This window comes from Maylandia zebra, unplaced genomic scaffold (assembly GCF_041146795.1).
Source record: "Maylandia zebra isolate NMK-2024a unplaced genomic scaffold, Mzebra_GT3a scaffold01, whole genome shotgun sequence".
Classification (NCBI taxonomy): Eukaryota; Metazoa; Chordata; class Actinopteri; order Cichliformes; family Cichlidae; genus Maylandia; species Maylandia zebra.
In genome coordinates, this window is record NW_027490031.1 from 878,948 (window position 1) to 898,964 (window position 20,017).

General features: G+C 43.2%; 1 protein-coding gene across 1 annotated transcript in view; it reads left to right on the forward strand.

The window, feature by feature from the left end:
- Positions 1-15,047, forward strand: part of LOC143415598 (uncharacterized) — a 32,885-nt gene extending 17,838 nt beyond the window's left edge. Inside the window, exons 5-9 of the mRNA XM_076880874.1 lie at positions 503-826; positions 3,107-3,433; positions 9,198-9,524; positions 13,614-13,937; positions 14,068-15,047. Coding sequence (XP_076736989.1) covers positions 503-826; positions 3,107-3,433; positions 9,198-9,524; positions 13,614-13,937; positions 14,068-14,159 — 1,394 coding nt within the window. The 3' untranslated portion in view covers positions 14,160-15,047. The remainder of the gene's footprint in view (positions 1-502; positions 827-3,106; positions 3,434-9,197; positions 9,525-13,613; positions 13,938-14,067) is intronic.
- Positions 15,048-20,017: the final 4,970 nt, after the last annotated feature.

The following is a 20,017-nucleotide window of genomic DNA, read 5'->3' on the forward strand; positions in this document are numbered from 1 at the left end:
GCCCAGCGTAAAGCACAAGGCTCGCTTGCTGAGTGAAGCGGGAAAAAAGTGCAAGAGAGGCTGAGAGAAAGAAAAGAGAAAAAAAAAAGTGACGGCTCGCGATAAGGAGCCGGCTCGCGTCGTTCACTTCTTCTTATCTCTCAGATCTGCTTTTACCATATGAACCCTCGCGGACCCTGAGGTCCTCTGGTACTGGCCTTTTGATTGTTCCTAAAGTCAGGACACATACTCACGGAGAGGCAGCTTTTCAGTGGTATGGCCCTCGTCTGTGGAACAGCCTGCTGGAGGAGCTCAGGGGATATGTGTGTATTCACATCATTTATGTTAATGAGAGTGTGGGGAGTGAGTTGGAGGTGGGGTGGACTGCTTTTAACTATGTAAAGCACTTTGTGCTACATTTTTTGTATGAAAAGTGCTTTATAAATAAAGGCTGATTGATTCAGCCTGTTAGAGTCAACGCAAATGTCTCCATCCAAGCTCATGTTGTGCTTTGTCCTCTCAGTCTCCCAGGTGGAGGTGGATTCAGGGGTGGAGTCTGTCCAGCTGCTGTTCAGCACCACACTTCACCTGCCTGAAGACGCTAAAGTGGAGTGGAATAATTACAATACAAAGGTCCATGTGTATGAGAACGGCTCTGACCAGCCTGAAGAACAGCACCATGTTCACAGAGACCGAACGAAGATGAATGAAGACCTGCTGAGAACTGGAGACCTCAGTCTGACCCTGAAACAGCCCACAGATGGAGACAACTCCACCTACACCTGCACCGTGTACAGCAGGGAGGGAAACATCCTGCTGAAGAAACAAGTGGAGCTGAAAGTCAGAGGTCAGTGCTGTAGATACAGGTCAAAGGTCAGAGGTCATACTCATGATGGTGGTTCAGTCTCAGTGGGCTCCATCCAATAATGTCACAGTGTTAGCATGTCTGATGTTTGTGTCTGTTTTGATTTTTAATTGATTTCCACCCAAATGTAAAAGCTTCAGCAGATGAACTGTAGGAGCAAAGTTCATGTGTGAGACTTCATCTGAAAGCAGCGGCAGTTTTTGATATGGGCAACATGGGCCATTGCCCAGGGTGTCATCATGGATATCAGCAAAAAATAGTTTCTTGCACTCATGCGGCCCTGGCATCATGCCAGCACATTTTTGTGATTGCATGGGCACCGATCAGTTTTCTAATGCCTATTTGCTGTAGTTAGGCTGCCCTCTTTAACCAAGGTGCCCTACTGCTTGCGGCACAGGGCAGCAGGGGATTCTCTGACTAGCTGGAGCGGCATTTAATAATCAGCTCATAAAATAAAAACAAACCAATAAACACAAAAGCACCAGACATTATGATATAGACATATAATTTGCACTGATATATTTTCTAAATATATCAACTTTTTGGGATTGCTGTCAGGCTTCATCTTTCTGCTGCGTCTCCTCTTCACACTGACCACTTTCTATCTAAATGTAGTGGAGATATCAAAGATAGGCACGGCTGTGGCACTGATTCAGTCTCTGAGCACTACGGTCATCCCGGTGTGTCGGCCAGAACACCACTTAAGGCCAAATTGTCCCAGAGTATGAAAGAAGGGAGCTTGAGGTTCCGTTTGAGGCACTTTATTGTCACCACTCAATTTCTGGGGCTGTAAACACAGCGGGTGTACATAGTGTCATGAGTCGCTGTGTGGCAGGCAGGAGTTGGACCCAAAATGCAGGCACTCAGGCATGAGGTTTAAACACAAAAACTCAGCTTTATTTGCTGGCAGGGGCAAGTCATAAAAAAGCAAACTAAACTAAACTGGAAACTAATAAACAAAACTCACAGGGAGATCCACACAGCATGAGGGACAACGCGACACGGACACAGAAAAACACAAGGCTTAAATACACAGAGGGAGCAATCAGGGAATGAGTAACAGGAGGGAAACACAGCTGGGGCAAATCAGGCCTAACGAAACAAAGGAAGCACAGCCACACGCATTTACATGAGAACACGGACTTTCAAAGTAAAACAGGAAACATAACACAGACTGAACTTTAGACACACAGACAGGCACTACAGAGGGAACAGAGACGTGGGACCAGGGCAGACACAGACACTGACTGGACACGGGGATATAGCCGACAGGGGAGACAGCAACTAAGGATAACACAGAGACATAAACCAAAAGACAGAACTCTAACAAAGAAACCAAAGACTAGAAATTATAAATAATATAATAAACTCAAAAACCCTGGGTTAACGACCCAGGCATCCTAACACATAGGTGTGTGTGTGTGTGGTTTCCTACAAAGGAAATAAACAATGGAAATAGCAAGAAATAAAGAGAATAGACAAGTAAAACACTCAAATACAGACATACAATATACTTAAATGGGAAATAAGATCTACTTCCGTTAGTTGTACGAAATAAAAGCATCCCCATTATAATCAGCTGTAATGCTCTTATTGTGAAGGGCAACTGGTAACGCCATACTTCCGGTCGAACTACGTTCTTTATTTTGTTAATCCTCGTACCTAATTGTTCGCTATAAACTCCGCTACTTTAAAATAAACAATCACAAGCATCACATACAACATACAGAGAAGGTCTGATAACACAGGAATGACATTATGGACATACGAGCGACCGTACATGCGTCAGCAAAGTTAAACCGCGGTAATCTAACAACATAAATTAGCATATGAAATGAGGGTGAACTCATGCGTTGCATGTGCGGCTCCCACTATGGACTACATTAGCTCCTAAATGGTAACATACTACAGTACTGATACAAATCAAGGCAAAATACAACACAGGCCAATACTTACTTGTCATTTACGCACACATAACTTTCCCCAGGAATCAGTGCACCCCCAACACTGCTCATCCGACATTAAACTGCCCACCTTACTAACCGGATGATGTCACTAGAAGGTGGGCTGGCCCAAACTGACAGAAGACTGAATATTAAATGAACTTATATAAACTTATAAACACCAATAAAACTATTCTATGAACTTTGGGGCCTTTTATACACTAACAGTGAGCTCCCAGTGAAGCAGCAGCATTCAGCCTGTTAGAGTCAACACAAATGTCTCCATCCAAGCTCATGTTGTGCTTTGTTGTCCTCTCAGTCCCCCAGGTGGAGGTGGATTCAGGGGTGGAGTCTGTCCAGCTGCCCTTCAACACCACACTTCACCTGCCTGAAGACGCTAAAGTGGAGTGGATGGACAGATACAGCATGAAGGTCCACGTGTATGAGAACGGCTCTGACCAGCCTGAAGAACAGCACCAGGTTTACAGAGACCGAACGAAGATGAATGAAGACCTGCTGAGAACTAGAGACCTCAGTCTGACCCTGAAACACCCCACAGATGGAGACAACTCCACCTACATCTGCACTGTCTACAGCAGGGAGGGAACCATCCTTCTGAAGAGAAAGGTGGAGCTGAAAGTCAGAGGTCAGTGCTGTAGATACAGGTGAAAGTTCAGAGGTCATGCAGGAGTTTATTTTATTTGAATAAACTGAAAATAGATTCAAACTAAAAGCTTTTAGAGAATAAATTCTTTGATGTTTTATCTAAAAGCCAAAAATGTCAGGTGTGTGTTTAAATGAACAGACTAAAGACTAAAAAGATTCTAGATTAAAAATGAATCTTAAATGATCTCAATGACTACTCAGTCAACTGGGTAAGGAAATCCCGCAAGGCAAGGCAAATTTATTTGTATAGCACAATTCAACAACAAGGTGATTCAAAGTGCTTTACAGAGACATTAGAAACAAAAACAAATAAAAAGCATGATTTAAAATTGATTAAAACAAACAAACAAACAAACAAAACAGTATATAAAATCAGAACAGTAGATAAAATCAGTAGTTAATGTACGTTTTGAAATTTAAGCTTAAAAGTGTGGATTTGGTGCTTTATTCAAATGCAGCTGAGAATAGGTGAGTCTTCAACCTGGATTTAAATAAACTGTGTTTCAGCTGATCTGAGGCTTTCTGGGAGTTTGTTCCAGATATATGGAGCATAAAAGCTGAATGCAGCTTCTCCGTGTCTGGTTCTGACTCTGGGAACTGATAAAAGACTGGATCCAGATGACCTGAGGGATCTGGAAGGTTCATACTGGGTCAGGAGGTCACTGATGTATTTTGGTCCTAAACCATTCAGAGCTTCATAGACCAGCATCAGAACTTTAAAGTCTATCCTCTGACGGACAGGCAGCCAGTGTAAAGACCTCAGAGCTGGACTGATGTGGTCCACTTTTTTGGTCTTAGTGAGGACTCGAGCAGCAGAGTTCTGAATGAGCTGTAGTTGTCTGACTGATGTTTTAGGTAGACCTGTAAAGATGCTGTTACAGTAATCAAGCCTACTAAAGATGAATGCATGGACTAGTTTTTCCAGGTCCTGTTGAGACATCAGATCTTTTATCCTTGAAATATTCTTGAGGTGATAGTAAGCTGACTTTGTTATTATCTTAGTGTGTTTTTCTAAGTTTAGGTCTGCATCCATCACTACACCCAAATTTCTCGCCTGGTTTGTGGTTTTTAGATGTATAGATTGAAGTTCTCTGGTGACCTGTAATCGTTTTTCTTTGGCGCCAAAGACTATTACCTCAGTTTTGTTTTTGTTTAGCTGGAGAAAATTGTGGCACAACCAGTCATTAGTTTCCTCAATGCATTTACCAAGAACCTGTACAGGGCCTTGGTCTCCTGGTGACATTGTGATATATATTTGTGTGTCATCTGCATAGCTATGATAGTTTATTTTGTTGTTCTTTATAATCTGTGCCAGTGGGAGCATGTAAATGTTAAACAGAAGGGGTCCCAAGATGGAACCTTGGGGAACTCCACATGTGATACTTGTCTGCTCAGATGTGAAGTTACCTATTGATACAAAGTATTTCCTGTTTTCTAAGTATGTTTTGAACCAGTTTAGTACAGTTCCTGAAAGACCTGTCCAGTTCTCCAGTCGTTTGAGTAATATGTTGTGGTCAACTGTATCAAATGCTGCACTGAGATCCAGTAAAACTAGGACTGACATTTTTCCACTGTCTGTATTCAGACATATGTCATTAAACACTTTGGTCAGAGCGGTTTCAGTGCTGTGGTTCTGTCTAAAACCTGACTGGAAGGCATCGTAGCAGTTATTCTGTTTTAAGAAGTAACTGAGCTGTTGAGAAACTGCTTTTTCAATGATCTTACTTAAAAATGGGAGATTTGAGATCGGCCTGTAGTTGTTCATTTGTGTCTTGTCAAGATTGTCCTTTTTCAGTATAGGTTTTATTACAGCAGTTTTTAGTGACTCTGGAAACACACCTGATAATAAAGAAAAGTTGACGATCTGTAACAGGTCTGACTCTAAAGTCTTTGAGACCTTTTTGAAAAAACTTGTTGGCAGGACATCTAAACAGCAGGAGGAGGAGTTCAGTTGACCTAAGATGTCCTCTAGGTCTTTGCTGTTAATCGGGTGAAACTGTTTCATGGTGTTTAAACAGTTTTTCGGTGGACACAGTACATATCCTGGATCTGCTGTTGATGTACCAATTGCTTGTCTAATCTTTTGGATTTTTTCTGTGAAGAATTTGGCAAAGTCATTGCAGGCCATGGTCGAATGAAGTTCAGCTGCCACTGACACAGGAGGGTTTGTTAGCCTGTCAACTGTAGAAAATAAGACCTGAGCATTATGGCTGTTTTTGGTGATGATGTCAGAGAAGTAGGATCTCCTTGCACTCCTCAGTTGTAAATTATAATTGTGAAGTTTCTCTTTATAAATGTCATAATGAACCTGGAGGTTTGTTTTTCTCCATCTGCGCTCAGCTTTCCTACACTCTCTTTTTTAATTTTTCACCAGTGTGGAGTTTCTCCATGGAGACTTTTTCCTTCCAGAGATAACCTTCACCTTAATGGGAGCAATAGTGTCCATTACATTTAACATGTTAGCATTGAAGCTATTGACGAGCTCATTGACTGACCCTCTGGACAGGTCAGGTGTTAATGGGAAGACCTGGTTAAAAATTGTACTACTGTGTTCAGTTATACACTGTTTTGTGATCACTGTTGTTGATATATTTATGTGGGCTGAGATTTTACTTTCAAAGAAAACACAGTAATGATCAGACACGCCCACATCAGACACAGTAACCTTTGAAATGCTCAGGCCCTTGGAGATCAGTAGGTCAAGAGTGTGTCCTCTATTATGTGTGGCCTCTGTTACCACTTAGAGCCCCGGAGAGCAGCCAGTTGGCTTTTCTACCTTTAAAACCCTCCTACCAGCCAAATGGCTTTTAGCTAGGATTTAGCTTCAGCCAAGTGGAAGCTAAATTGGCTAGTCATTCATATGTAAAATAGGTTGTTACCTGGGAATTCTGGAGGGAGGGGAGTGGGGGTGTGTGAATGAGGGGGTGGGGGAGCTTCTAAAAGCTGTGAACTTCCTTTTGTGTTCGTCTTGATGCATTCTCAATCATCCAGGGAAATAAATCTCCAAAAGTCACCAACTTGGAGTGTTTCAGTTTGCCATCTTAGGGAGAAATCAACACACATGGGTGTATGTCCTTTGTTGCTGAGATTTATTGATAAAAACAGTACAAAAAACCAACCATTTGTACACATATTTACAAATAATAATAAAAAGTGAGTGAGTACATTTCAACATTTTCAGCAAGTCTGAACCACGCTGTGCATGCTGCTAAGAATATAGACTGTCTTCTTCCGTTTGGCCGCACACCGTCAGCGTGGCAGCAGAGGTTGAAAACACCTAAGAAATAAGATAAATTGTTATTTCCATAGCCCTTTTACACACAATGAAACACATAAACATAGAACCACAAAAGACCTGCAACATACCTGAGTGGTGAATTCATTGCGATCTGTCTGTCTAGTGGATTGAGGAATTTCCCTGCGAATCTTGTTGACTGTGCCGAGGATTGTGGTTTTCCGTCTAAGGAGTTTTTGCGGAAGTGAAAGCGATGTGAAAAAATTGTCCGTTGTAACATTTCTGCCCTTGTCTAGGAATGGTTCCATCAGCCTCATTACTACATTTTCAGAAAGTCTCTCCCCAGGGGGACGATTGGGGTCCTTGATATGGGAAGACATTGCAAATGTCCTTGGATTTTAGGTCGCAAGCCACCCAAAACTTGATCCCAAACTTGTCAGGTTTACTTGCAATATACTGCAGGAAACAGCACCGAGTCTTTGATGGGAAAAGCTGTTCATCAACGGTGATATGTAGACCAGGGTTGTAGCACGTGATGCAGTTGGTGACAAATGATCCCCACACACTGGAAATTGCAGCGAACTTATCAGTCTTTGCTCGATCACTGCGGGTGGACTTGTCATCAAAGCGTAGGTGTTGCATGATGTCTTGGAAGCGGTTTCGTGCCATAGTTCCAATTATCTGTGCGTTTCCCAGGTTTGCTGACCAGCAGTCACGTAGAGATGGAACCCTGTTAACCCCCCGCAAGATGACAATTGCAATAAATGCCATTAGTTCAGGGAGGTCCATGAACCAATGAACATGCTCCGTTTGCTGTGCATGTTGAATAGTCCATTCTCGAATGCTACGAAGCATGTCAAGAGTGATGAAACACAGGAAGCTCTGAAGGCGACTCGAGATACTTCTCCTGGCCTTAGCCGTTGGCTCTCCATCTGCAGCGTACGCTTCTATTGGGGTGAAAAGGAGACAGGTCCCCACCTGTTCTTCACGCCACACTGTGCCATCTTTCACTGTCTCAGTCCCCAAACAAGCTCTCTTTTTAGGTGGAAGCAGTCTCCTCATCTGCATAACCCTAACCAGTGGTCTGATTGATGCCAGTGGTATAATAAAAGCATATTTATCAAAGACCAGTGGTCTGATTGATCAGACCACACAAATCTGCTGCAATGACCCAGTTACTGTGTTCACCAGATATCAACACAACTTCGATCCGCTCCTAACATGTTAACCTCTTCGACATGTCAATGGCTGTGAACAAAGAGAAACTTGTAAATAACTCATGAAAGAATAAAGTTAAGTTGAAACCAAGCACACCATTGTTTTTCTTGTGGCATTACCAATAAGTTTGATGTGTCACATGGCCCTCTTCCTATTGAAAAACAAAAACAAAAGTTGTATCCAAGATGGCCGACTTCTAAATGGCCACCATGGTCACCACCCATCTTGAGGAGTTTGCCCCCTCACATATACTAATATGCCACAAACAGGACTTTAATATCACCAACCATTCCCATGCTATTATGCTGTATCCATATAAATGGCCCACCCTGTAGAGTCCTTCACTGCTCACATTTACTCTGTGAAGAAAAACAAAGTTCAAAAGGATAAAGAAAGAGGGAAATAAAAACAGCGGGGAAGAGGAACGGTGATAAAGGGCAAAAAACAAAAACAAAAAGGCAAAAATACATATATCAATCACCTGGATCACTTGTTGAGAAAGAAAAAAGAGAAAACAAGCAAAAAAAGAGAGAGCAATATCATAAATAACATCCTCGCGATGATCTTTGTGAATATAACAGTAAATACTAAACATTGAATATTATTGTGCAGCACGTAAAATCGACAGCTCACAGGGTGCTTTGAGGTAGGAGCCAAAAAGGGTGTAGTTTGTGTGTGTGAGCACCCGTGTGTACACCTGTGAGCATGGACGCGCTTGTATTTAAAAGGTTCCTTCATGTAATGATCTGCTAGAGGGTGTGGGGTGGGGGGGGCACAGCCCCGTCCACCAGGGCATGAAGCAGGTATGGAGGAGATCAAGACTCCAGACATCCAGAGGCCCTACGAGGAGGCTACGAGCCCTCCTCGTAGCCTTTTATTGAAAAACTGTTACAATTCACAATAGTTTACACAAGCACCTCCCCTCGTAAAACCCCCCCAATGGTTCTAAAAGACAAGGCACTATGTGTATGTGTGTGCACATGTATGCATGTCTATGCATGTGCAAGAGTGTGTGTGTGTGTGTGTGTGTGTGTGTGTGTGTGTGTGTGTGTGTGTGTGTGTGTGTGTGTGTGTGTGTGTCATGGGGGTACGTTTGTGTGACCTCCTTTTCACCAATAGGATCATAAAAGCAGGAAGCTTACAACACAAGAAACAGATATTTCAGATTGGATGTACAAACAGAACCTCATTTATCTTTGGTCACATGATATTCTAAAGAACGATATAGCTCTAAACCAGGGCTTCCAAATGTCTCCATCCAAGCTCATGTTGTGCTTTGTTGTCCTCTCAGTCCCCCAGGTGGAGGTGGATTCAGGGGTGGAGTCTGTCCAGCTGCCCTTCAACACCACACTTCACCTGCCTGAAGACGCTAAAGTGGAGTGGAATGACAGATACATCATGAAGGTCCACGTGTATGAGAACGGCTCTGACCAGCTTGAAGAACAGTTCCAGGCTTACAGAGACCGAACGAAGATGAATGAAGACCTGCTGAAAACTGGAGACCTCAGTCTGACCCTGAAACAGCCCACAGATGGAGACAACTCCACCTACACCTGCACCGTCTACAGCAGGAAGGGAAACATCCTGCTGAAGAGAAAGGTGGAGCTGAAAGTCAGAGGTCAGTGCTGTAGATACAGGTTTTATTGTGAAGTGAATAGAATAAAATGGAATAGAATGCCTTTATTGTCACTATACATATATACATATAAAAGGGAGACACACAATCTCCTCCTCAGCGTAAACACGTAGAAGGGGGGCACAAGTGTATATATACAGGGAGTGCAGAATTATTAGGCAAATGAGTATTTTGTCCACATCATCCTCTTCATGCATGTTGTCTTACTCCAAGCTGTATAAGCTCGAAAGCCTACTACCAATTAAGCATATTAGGTGATGTGCATCTCTGTAATGAGAAGGGGTGTGGTCTAGTGACATCAACACCCTATATCAGGTGTGCATAATTATTAGGCAACGTCCTTTCCTTTGGCAAAATGGGTCAAAAGAAGGACTTGACAGGCACAGAAAAGTCAAAAATAGTGAGATATCTTGCAGAGGGATGCAGCAGTCTCAAAATTGTAAAGCTTCTGAAGCGTGATCATCGAACAATCAAGCGTTTCATTCAAAATAGTCAACAGGGTCGCAAGAAGCGTGTGGAAAAACCAAGGCACAAAATAACTGGCCATGAACTGAGAAAAGTCAAGCGTGCAGCTGCCAAGATGCCACTTGCCACCAGTTTGGCCATATTTCAGAACTGCAACATCACTGGAGTGCCCAAAAGCACAAGGTGTGCAATACTCAGAGACATGGCCAAGGTAAGAAAGGCTGAAAGACGACCACCACTGAACAAGACACACAAGCTGAAACGTCAAGACTGGGCCAAGAAATATCTCAAGACTGGTTTTTCTAAGGTTTTATGGACTGATGAAATGAGAGCGAGTCTTGATGGGCCAGATGGATGGGCCCGTGGCTGGATTGGTAAAGGGCAGAGAGCTCCAGTCCCACTCAGACGCCAGCAAGGTGGAGGTGGAGTACTGGTTTGGGCTGGTATCATCAAAGATGAGCTTGTGGGGCCTTTTCGGGTTGAGGATGGAGTCAAGCTCAACTCCCAGTCCTACTGCCAGTTTCTGGAAGACACCTTCTTCAAGCAGTGGTACAGGAAGAAGTCTGCATCCTTCAAGAAAAACATGATTTTCATGCAGGACAATGCTCCATCACACGCGTCCAAGTACTCCACAGCGTGGCTGGCAAGAAAGGGTATAAAAGAAGAAAAACTAATGACATGGCCTCCTTGTTCACCTGATCTGAACCCCATTGAGAACCTGTGGTCCATCATCAAATGTGAGATTTACAAGGAGGGAAAACAGTACACCTCTCTGAACAGTGTCTGGGAGGCTGTGGTTGCTGCTGCACGCAATGTTGATGGTGAACAGATCAAAACACTGACAGAATCCATGGATGGCAGGCTTTTGAGTGTCCTTGCAAAGAAAGGTGGCTATATTGGTCGCTGATTTGTTTTTGTTTTGTTTTTGAATGTCAGAAATGTATATTTGTGAATGTGGAGATGTTATATTGGTTTCACTGGTAAAAATCAATAATTGAAATGGGTATATATTTGTTTTTTGTTAAGTTGCCTAATAATTATGCACAGTAATAGTCACCTGCACACACAGATATCCCCCTAAAATAGCTAAAACTAAAAACTACTTCCAAAAACATTCAGCTTTGATATTAATGCGTTTTTTGGGTTCATTGAGAACATGGTTGTTGTTCAATAATAACATTATTCCTCAAAAATACAACTTGCCTAATAATTCTGCACTCCCTGTAGATCTGAGTGCGGCATTTGACACAGTGAATCATAGGATTTCCAGGTGGTGGCCTAAGGGTACATGAGATGAACAGAATCAACTTTTTAGGGTTTACTTTCCTAGATGATTGAGCATGCATCAAGAGACTCTTTTTTGCTAGACTTCCTTGATGACATTAAATGTTTTGAATGTAAATGAACAAAAAAAAAATTGTACTATTTGGACCTTCTGACCCTTAAGGGTGACCTTGCCCCTCTGGAAAAGTCCAGAATTCCCTTTGTAAAAAAAATCTGAGTGTTCTCTGATGGTGGTTTTTCATATGAGAAACAAATAAATTCAACTTCTTCCAGCTTACGGTTGTTGATAAGATTAAGAACAATTTGTCGTCTGCTGACTTCGAGAAAGTTCTTTATTACTGTAACATTCTTTATTTTTGGTGTCAGCCTGGTTCTGCTCTCTCGTCTTCAGCTAGTTCAGAATGTTGCAGCCCAACTCTTCACAGGCATATATAAACGCCGCCATATTTCCCCAGTCTTGGCCTGTTTACACTGGCTTCCAGAACGTTTTAGAATTGCTTTTATTGTTTGTTTTTCAATGGAGTAGCCTCCTCGTACCTATCTGATATTTCAACCAAAAATACTCCTGATGGACAGTGTTCTCCAAAAGTTCTGCTCTAAAAGGAAACTTTGACCTGGCTCTGTGATTGTTGTAGTCAGAAGGATGGAGGCTGGATCTTTGATGAGTGCTTGCACACAGGCTGTCTTTAAGTATTCTGGGACACAGCCAGAGGACAGACGAGTGTTCATTATTGGAAGCAGCCGAGGGGCAGGGACATCCCAAACTTCACTCAGGAACTTTGGAGGAATCATATCTACACAGCTTGATGAGTGTTTCAGTTGTGCCACAGTCCTTCAAAGCTCCTCCACAGAGACTGGCACAAAAGAAGATCAGATATGGTGGCTGGGGTCGGGGACATCAAGAAAAGGATCAGGAGCTGCTGTTTTGGATTTCCTCTCATTCTTTTGATCCTTCAGAAAGTTTAGAAAGTGAAGACGTTCCTCACTCGATGCTGTAATCTGATGAAAACTTGCAGGATGTCAAAGACGCTCCAAAGAGCTCCAAAGAGCTCTGGGCTGTGTTTATTAGAATGAATTAACGGAGAGAAATAGCCGGCCCTCACCTCCTTCACCTGTTCATTGAAAGCAGTCGTTCATGCTTTCATCTCTTGATGACGCAGCTGAAGATTCACCTTCTTCCGTCTCCTTTCTGCCCTCCGGCATTGTCTTTTCAGACTGTGAATGTCTTTGTGGATCCAGGGCAGCGAGCGAGCACCACGTTTAGTCCTGATCTTAAAGGTGCAGTTGAATCTAAAGTGGATGTACAAAGGAGGTTCAGATCATTCAGAGTGTTTGTGTGTGTGAGGGAGGAGGAACACCAGTGGTGGTAGAAACACTGATGAACATGTTTCTCCTGCTTCCTCATGAAAAGAGCGTCAGCGTACTGACACAGCTGCTTTTGCCTGATCACTTGGAAAAATGATCTCAAACAGAATCCATCAATGATCAGATAGAAACACATCAGCTCAAAGCCTGGAGTTCATACTGAAGCCCACAGTTATATGTAGGCCAACAACACGCTGTTTGAAACCAATGAATTTACTGTACTGAGGAACTCAAATGAGTCAGTAAGATCATCAACATGGATCTTAAAATCCTCTACTGAAGGAATCTGCTTTCTATCCACAACCTGTTGATCCGTGTCTGACTAACAGCAGCGCAGGAAGCCCTGCAGTTACAGAGAAACTGTCTGAGTCGCATTGTTGCTGCAGTTTACCTGCAACTGCTGTGAAGAAAAAGTCTCACTGTGTTTGTGTTTGGTCCTAATCTGCTGCCTGTCTGTTTGACATGCTGGATTTCCAGCTGATAGATGACAGATTAGAAACTGATCAGTCTATTGATCACACAATATTCCATCAATAGAACTGATTTGACTTTGATTTGTGTAACAAAGTGATTTCCACGTCTCCTTCATGATGTGACAGTGTCAGAGCTGAATGCACTTGTAGAGTATCATGTTTTTATGGCTCACATTTAAAGTGTTGCAGCTCTAATGTACAGCTGTCATATTAGAAATAGAAGCAGCTCTGATTTTAGTGCTCAAAGAAATCTATGAAGTGATGAATTCACACATGAACAGTTTTCTGCAGCGTTCCTCTCGGCCTTATTTGCAGCTCCACTCTTGTTTTTGCTCTAATAATTATTTCTCTCCATGAGCTGTTTCTCTGCCTGAAGGAGGCGCCACTCCATCGCTTCATTTAGTGCAGAACAAGAGTCACATGATGCTGCTCTGAACACCAATCACACTTTGTACAGCTCATGTTGTGTTTGTTGTCCTCTCAGTGTGTCAGGTGGAGGTGGAGGAGGGGGCGGAGTCTGTCCAGCTGCCCTTCAACACCACACAAAACCTGCCTGGAGATGTTGGGGTGAAGTGGCGACATTATGATCCAGTCAAAATGGTCCACCTATATGAGAACGGCTCTGACCAGCCTGAAGAACAGCACCAGGTTTACAGAGACCGAACGAAGATGAATGAAGACCTGCTGAAAACTGGAGACCTCAGTCTGACCCTGAAACAGCCCACAGAGAGAGACAGTGGAGAATATGACTGTGGAGTCTACAGCAAGAACATCTCGAGATACAAAACCGTCATGCTCATAGTCAAAGGTTTGTGTGTGTGTGTGTGTGTGTGTGTGTGTGTGTGTGTGTGTGTGTGTGTGTGTGTGTGTGTGTGTGCGTGTGTGTGTGTGTGTGTGTGTGTGTGTGTGTCTCTGACTGTCTTGTGTCTCCTCTGCAGGGAGAGTTCAGGTCCAGGATCAAACAGGGGACATCAGGAACAGAAGCAGCTCCATTGATCCGACTCCTCTGATGGCTGATCAATCAGTTTGATCTGTGTGTTCTTTGATTATTGATCACTAATTTCCAGTGTAGGGACTAACGTGTTATTAAGTAACACGTTACAGTAACTAGTTATCAAAGCCAAAATCAGGAACGCATTAATATTTACTGGGATTTAGATATTTAGATATTAGTGTCGTTACTCGTTACTTTGTGTGTTGTGTGTTCGACTCACCTTGGAAATTGGAACACGGTGTTGGGATTCAGAGATTCTTTTATTGCTACCATATAATTTGCCTTATGAAGACTGTATTAATAACATGTTTCACAGTATCATTTATCAGTAATATTTCCTGCAGTGTTTATATTGCATTGAATATGTCTGTCATCACATTGACCTTTCTATTTTATAGGTTGAGTTCATTTTATACACAATGCATAAATGTGCTTGGTTAGAGTTGATGTTCCATTCTAGAAGGTTTTAAGCTTCACTGGTGAGAGTGTGCAGATGATCCATGCTGAGGGGAGATGAGAACATAGCAGGTTAATTGCATGCACGCTTACGATACACATATTAATCTAGTAGCAGGTCTGAGTGAAGGCCTAAGCGTCTTCTGCTTCAGTTTGAGACTGGCTGCTAAAGTACTCTACTTAGTGATTAATGACGAGGGTCCATTATTAGCTCTCAGAGATGCTAAGACCTGAAGTTATTACCATAAAAGGCAAGTAATGAAGAAAGGAGAAGTTATATGTCAGTGAAGGGTTATTAGAAGTGTACGTGATGTACCCTTGTTTGCACGGGTTGAACTTTTGCCCATCTGTCACCCTGTATTTTTGAACTGTATTGACGTAGGTGTGATATTTTGTCCTATAAAACCAGAACCCAATGTATTCTTGTCAGAGCAACACATTCCATATGCTGACGGTTGGTTGTTCTCCTGTGACAATAAAACTCATCGTTTGATTGCACTTTTCCGGAGCCTCTGTCGTTTGTTGTCTGGTCTAAAGTTGATCGATCTCGGAGCAACGGACATGGGAATAATGTCGCACTCGAGCAAACAGCGTTCTGGTTAGTGTCATGGTCCTGAGTGTGATGACTCAGTGTTTTGTGTTTCTTTATATTATTCTATGTTCTTGTTTATTCTGTTATATCTTTTGTTAAGGTTTGCCATTTGTTAGGGTTTTTGTTCTGTGACTGCTCCCACTTCTGTGTTTCCTCTGTCTGTCTATGGTGTCACATCGTCTGTTTGTGAATTTGTCTGTCAAGTTCAGTGTCTTGACTGGTTCTGTGTCTGTGAGTTTCCTGTTTTATTCTGAAGGTCTCTGTCTCATGTCAGTGTGTTCAATTTATGTTTCCCCTGTCCCGTCAGCTCTCATTTCTTCCAGGTGTGTTCCCCTCCTGTCTCTCATTCCTTGATTACTGCTGTGTGTATTTAAACCCTATGTGTTCTCCTGTCTATTGCTGGTTTGTATGCATTATCTCCTGCTGTCATCTGTGGCCAGTCCCTGCATCATTCTGTGTCATCTACCTGCATCTCCCTGCGTCGCCATTTCAGGTCTGTTTTGTAGCAATGGTGAGATGAAGCCTCATGATGAACTGAAGCTTTCCACCCAATTGGTCGACTCATGGTTCGAAGCATTGTGATGATTCATTTGCTCTACTGCGCCATCAAGTGGACAATTCAAGTGAAGCGGGCTCTGTGATTATAATGATGTGTAAACTCTAAACTGAATAAATAAATTGTTTTCTTGGTTATTTATCCCGAATATTGTCTCAGTATGTGTGATACAAAAGAGAAAGTGGAAAGTATCAGGACAGAGTTTTGGTATGAATGTGTAACTGTCAGCCTCAGACAGTCAGTCAGTAGTATAATTCAGATCCTAGATCAGTACATTTGCATATTTGTATAACTATAATAAGAAAGCTGACACTTTCGAGACTTTATCTAATGTGTAAGCATCACAGCAGATGCCTTTGTGTCAACGTAGCTGAGGCTAAAACAGAAAAACGATTTTATAAAAATATTCAGCATACCTGTGTAATCATGCTTATGTACATTTGGATAATGACACAAACTAGTGTTTGGTGCTTCACTTTTTAATAAACTAAAAGACAGAAATCAGATTATAGGATGTGTAGTGTTGTTTATTTATATTATGGTGTTTATCATTTGTGATATTTATTACTGTGTGCATACTTTATTAGGAGAGACAAAATTAAAAAAAAACATCTCTTCCTTGCTGGTTCCATCGAAGAAGAAATGCTCAAGTAACTATGTAGCACGTACGTAATCCAATTCCACAACACAGTGTGATGGGGAATCAGCTGTTTTCCTGCCCATTTTATTTCGAATCTGGCACGAACCGGTGAACCAGTCCCTGAATCAGTCACGTGGTACGGACTGCCCGCGAGGCCTCGAGCGTCACTGCATACGTAATCAAAGCAAGCCTCGATACGCGCTTCACAAAAACGCCCCCGAGATTACTCGACACACGATTCGACGCTTCGACACACAGGACACATCACTACTGTTTTGTTAGCTTTCTCCAGTTTAGGTTTTGCTTAGTTTCCATCCACACCTTTGCCTTTTCTGTTTGTATTCCTCTTCAATAAAAGCCCACTCACATCACTTATGCCTGCATCTTGGGTCCTTTAAAAAGTTCCACACGGCTCGCCTCGTTGATCATGACAGTTAGCCTCATCAGAGAAGTCAGGAGTCTGGGTGCAGTTCCCCCCTCCAGGGGCAAGGGCACCTAGACCCGGTTTGTAGAGTACGCTTGGGGAGTGTGATCGTGTGTACAGCGTCTCTTTATGTCTGTCTCCACGTTGGTTGAGTGTGGAGTAAGTGCATATGAGAGCATGAGGGGGGGAATGGATGTTTGTATCTGTGTGTGCCTGTATGTCTGTGTCTATATGTCAGGTTGGGTATCAGACGCCACCTCTCTGGGGACATCTCAGGCCCTCCAAGGTTTGGAGGCCTATCTCCCCCCACCACCACTTCCCCTGCCGGTGGCGGACTCCCTCAGGTGTCGGTGCGTTGGTGGTTCTTTGTATCTGGGGGTGGGCGTCCGGGTACACACCGGCTCACTCCTTGGCGGCCGCTTACTGGGGCTCGCTCGGGCCACTTCGGAGGTGGGGTGCCCCCGGCCTCTCGGCCTGGGGCTCGGTCACTCAGGCACAGCTGGCTGCCGGCGGAGCTCACGGGCGCGTCACTGCAACTCCCCCTGGCTTCTGCTCCGCGGCTGCTGAATGAGCCCTCATCTGGGACTCTCCTCAGCTCTTACTGGGACAGTGGCGCGGCTGCCCCTCTGTTGGTCTTCCTTGGTCTCTTGTGTTCTGGGGGCCTCTGGATGTCTGGAGTTTTGATCTCCTCCATACCTGCTTGATACCATAAAGGACAGGGCTGTGGCTCCCCACACTCCCTAGCAGATCATTACATGGAGAAACCTTTGGAATGCAAGCATGCTGATCCACACAGGTATGCACACAGGTGTACACATGGGTATTCACAGACGCGGACTACAGCTTTCTTGGCTGCTGCCTCAAAGCACACTGTGCGCTGTCTATCTTGCGTGTTGCACAATATCGTTTATTATTTAGTAACTATTGATATCTACTGCTAGCTAGTTTATTGTGATGGTGCTTTTTTTCTCTTATTATGCTGCTCTTTGTTGTTTGCTTTCTCTTCTGTTTTTTCTCTCCATACAGGTGACCCAGGAGTTTTGTTTTTTTTGTTTGTTTGTTTTTTTTTTCTCTCTTCCCCCCCTTCTCACCGTCTCTTCTCCCCTTTGGTTTTCTTTCTCTCCCTCTCTTTCTTTCATTCTTTCTCCCTGTCCTATCCCACAGTCATGTCTGTCCCGTTTGTAGCAACTGAAAATAAAATAAATTCATAATTATAATAAAGGTCAATCAAATGGACCAATATGGCAAGGCCATGATGATCCACTTGGTAAAATAAATCCGCTTGGCATCTTTCTTGGCCTCAAGACAACAATTCTGATGGCTAAAGATCCAAACGGGACACAAAAAAAAAAAAAAAAAAAAAGAGAAGTCAGGATTCCAATATGACGACAACTGTTGTTTTGCTAGCTGCAAAAACAAATTACTACTAAACACATATGCAGACAGAGCTGGACTCAGTGGGCAGATGTTTTGTTTTTTGTAACTGTATAAACAATGAAAGGTGGTGGATTGGCCAGATGAAGGCAGATGTGTAAAAATAACTCAGTTGTTTGGTGGTGGCTATGGCGGAGCTTCCACAGATTCAGTAACATTAGCAAGTGGTGGAGGCCAGCAGGTGGACGAGGGAAAGGGGAGGCAGGAGGAGCAGAGACCCGAGGCGGCCGCCGGTCAGGTGTCAGGTGAATTGAACTTCAGGTGAGAAGGTATGACCTGAAATCTATTTGGGTCAGATATAAACCAGGTTTATATTTTTCATACTGGGTACTAGCTAGCATGACGGAGTTTATACACTGCTTAGAGGGGGCTATGATGTTACTGATGTTGAACTTTCTATTTTTCATAAGTTTAGTTATTAGAGTCAAAGGAGCTTGCAAAGAAAAGCGTCTGGACTTGGGGAGTCCCAGATTTAAACCTAGTGGGAGTTTCCACCCGCAGAGGGACAAAAGGACCCCCTGATGATCCTCTAATCGCCTGAGCCAAGGTGTGAACACGGGTGTGGGCCCCAATCAGCCAGAGTTTCGGGTGAGTTCATTGTGAAACCTGGCCCCACCTTATCATGCGAATTCCTGAGGTCAGATGGCCCAGGATGTGAGTGGGCGTTAAGGCGTCTGGGGAGGGATCTCAAAACTGGATTATAGATGGCAGAGAGTTGGTGTCGTAAACCACCACCTCTGTAGATGGTGAGTAAGAATATTGACGCCATTTTGTGCATAGTGACGTGTCCTAACAGCCTTGGTAGTAATAAAGGAACAGTCCACATGTTCCACTTTGAAGGCTCCAACAAAGCAGACCTGTGATCACTTTGACTCAGGATGATGGATCGTTTGGATTTGTCTTTCTTTCTCTGGCTTTTCTTGTGTGTCTGTGTGTCTTTGTATGTTGGATAGAGTCATGTGACCTGCCCAGGGACGACACATGGAAATGAGCAGTTTAGCTCAAATCTGGCAGGTTTCCATCTTCTGTTTTTATCCTGATGTCCCTGAACATGAACACTGTCCCTGTCAAATACATCCAGATACAAAGATCAGATCTACTGAGCATCATCACACTGTCAGATGCTAACTGCATCTTCAAATAAATAAGGTAAGGTAAGGTAAGGTAACTTTATTTATACCTAAAGGCAAGGTAAATTTGCTTTACAGAAAAATGACAGCATTTGACATCCCTTTAAAAACACACATACCTAGTAAATATATAAAACTCACTGTGACACATACTTTAATATTTCGAATCAAAAACAGTTCTTATTTAATTAAGTGACAGCAACGGGGACAAAGCTATTTTTATAACGCTTTGTCCTGCATCTCGGAAATAGAAACCTCCGTCCTGAGGGAAGAAGCTGAAATTCACCCCTTAGAGGATGGGAACCATTTTTAAGGATTGATAAAGCCATCCTCTGTACCTGCTCAGAGTACAGGGAGGCTAAACAAGACTGTGGCTCACCTATCAGACGACTGGACCATCTCACTATCTGATTTAGAGAGTTTTTCTCTGTGACAGAGGTCTGACCAAACCATGCCACCAAACAAAAGGATAAAACAGACTCAATAAAAGAACGAGATAACAAAGTTAAAATTTAAATTTAAAAGTTAAAATGTGTCTGATCAGCAGTCAGTAGCAGTTTTTTATACAGGCGGTTGCCCTGCGCGGCATCGTGGTGGGGGGGCGGCATCACGGGCATCAGCAAAAACCAAAAATGCTTGTACTCATGCTGCCCCGACGTCAT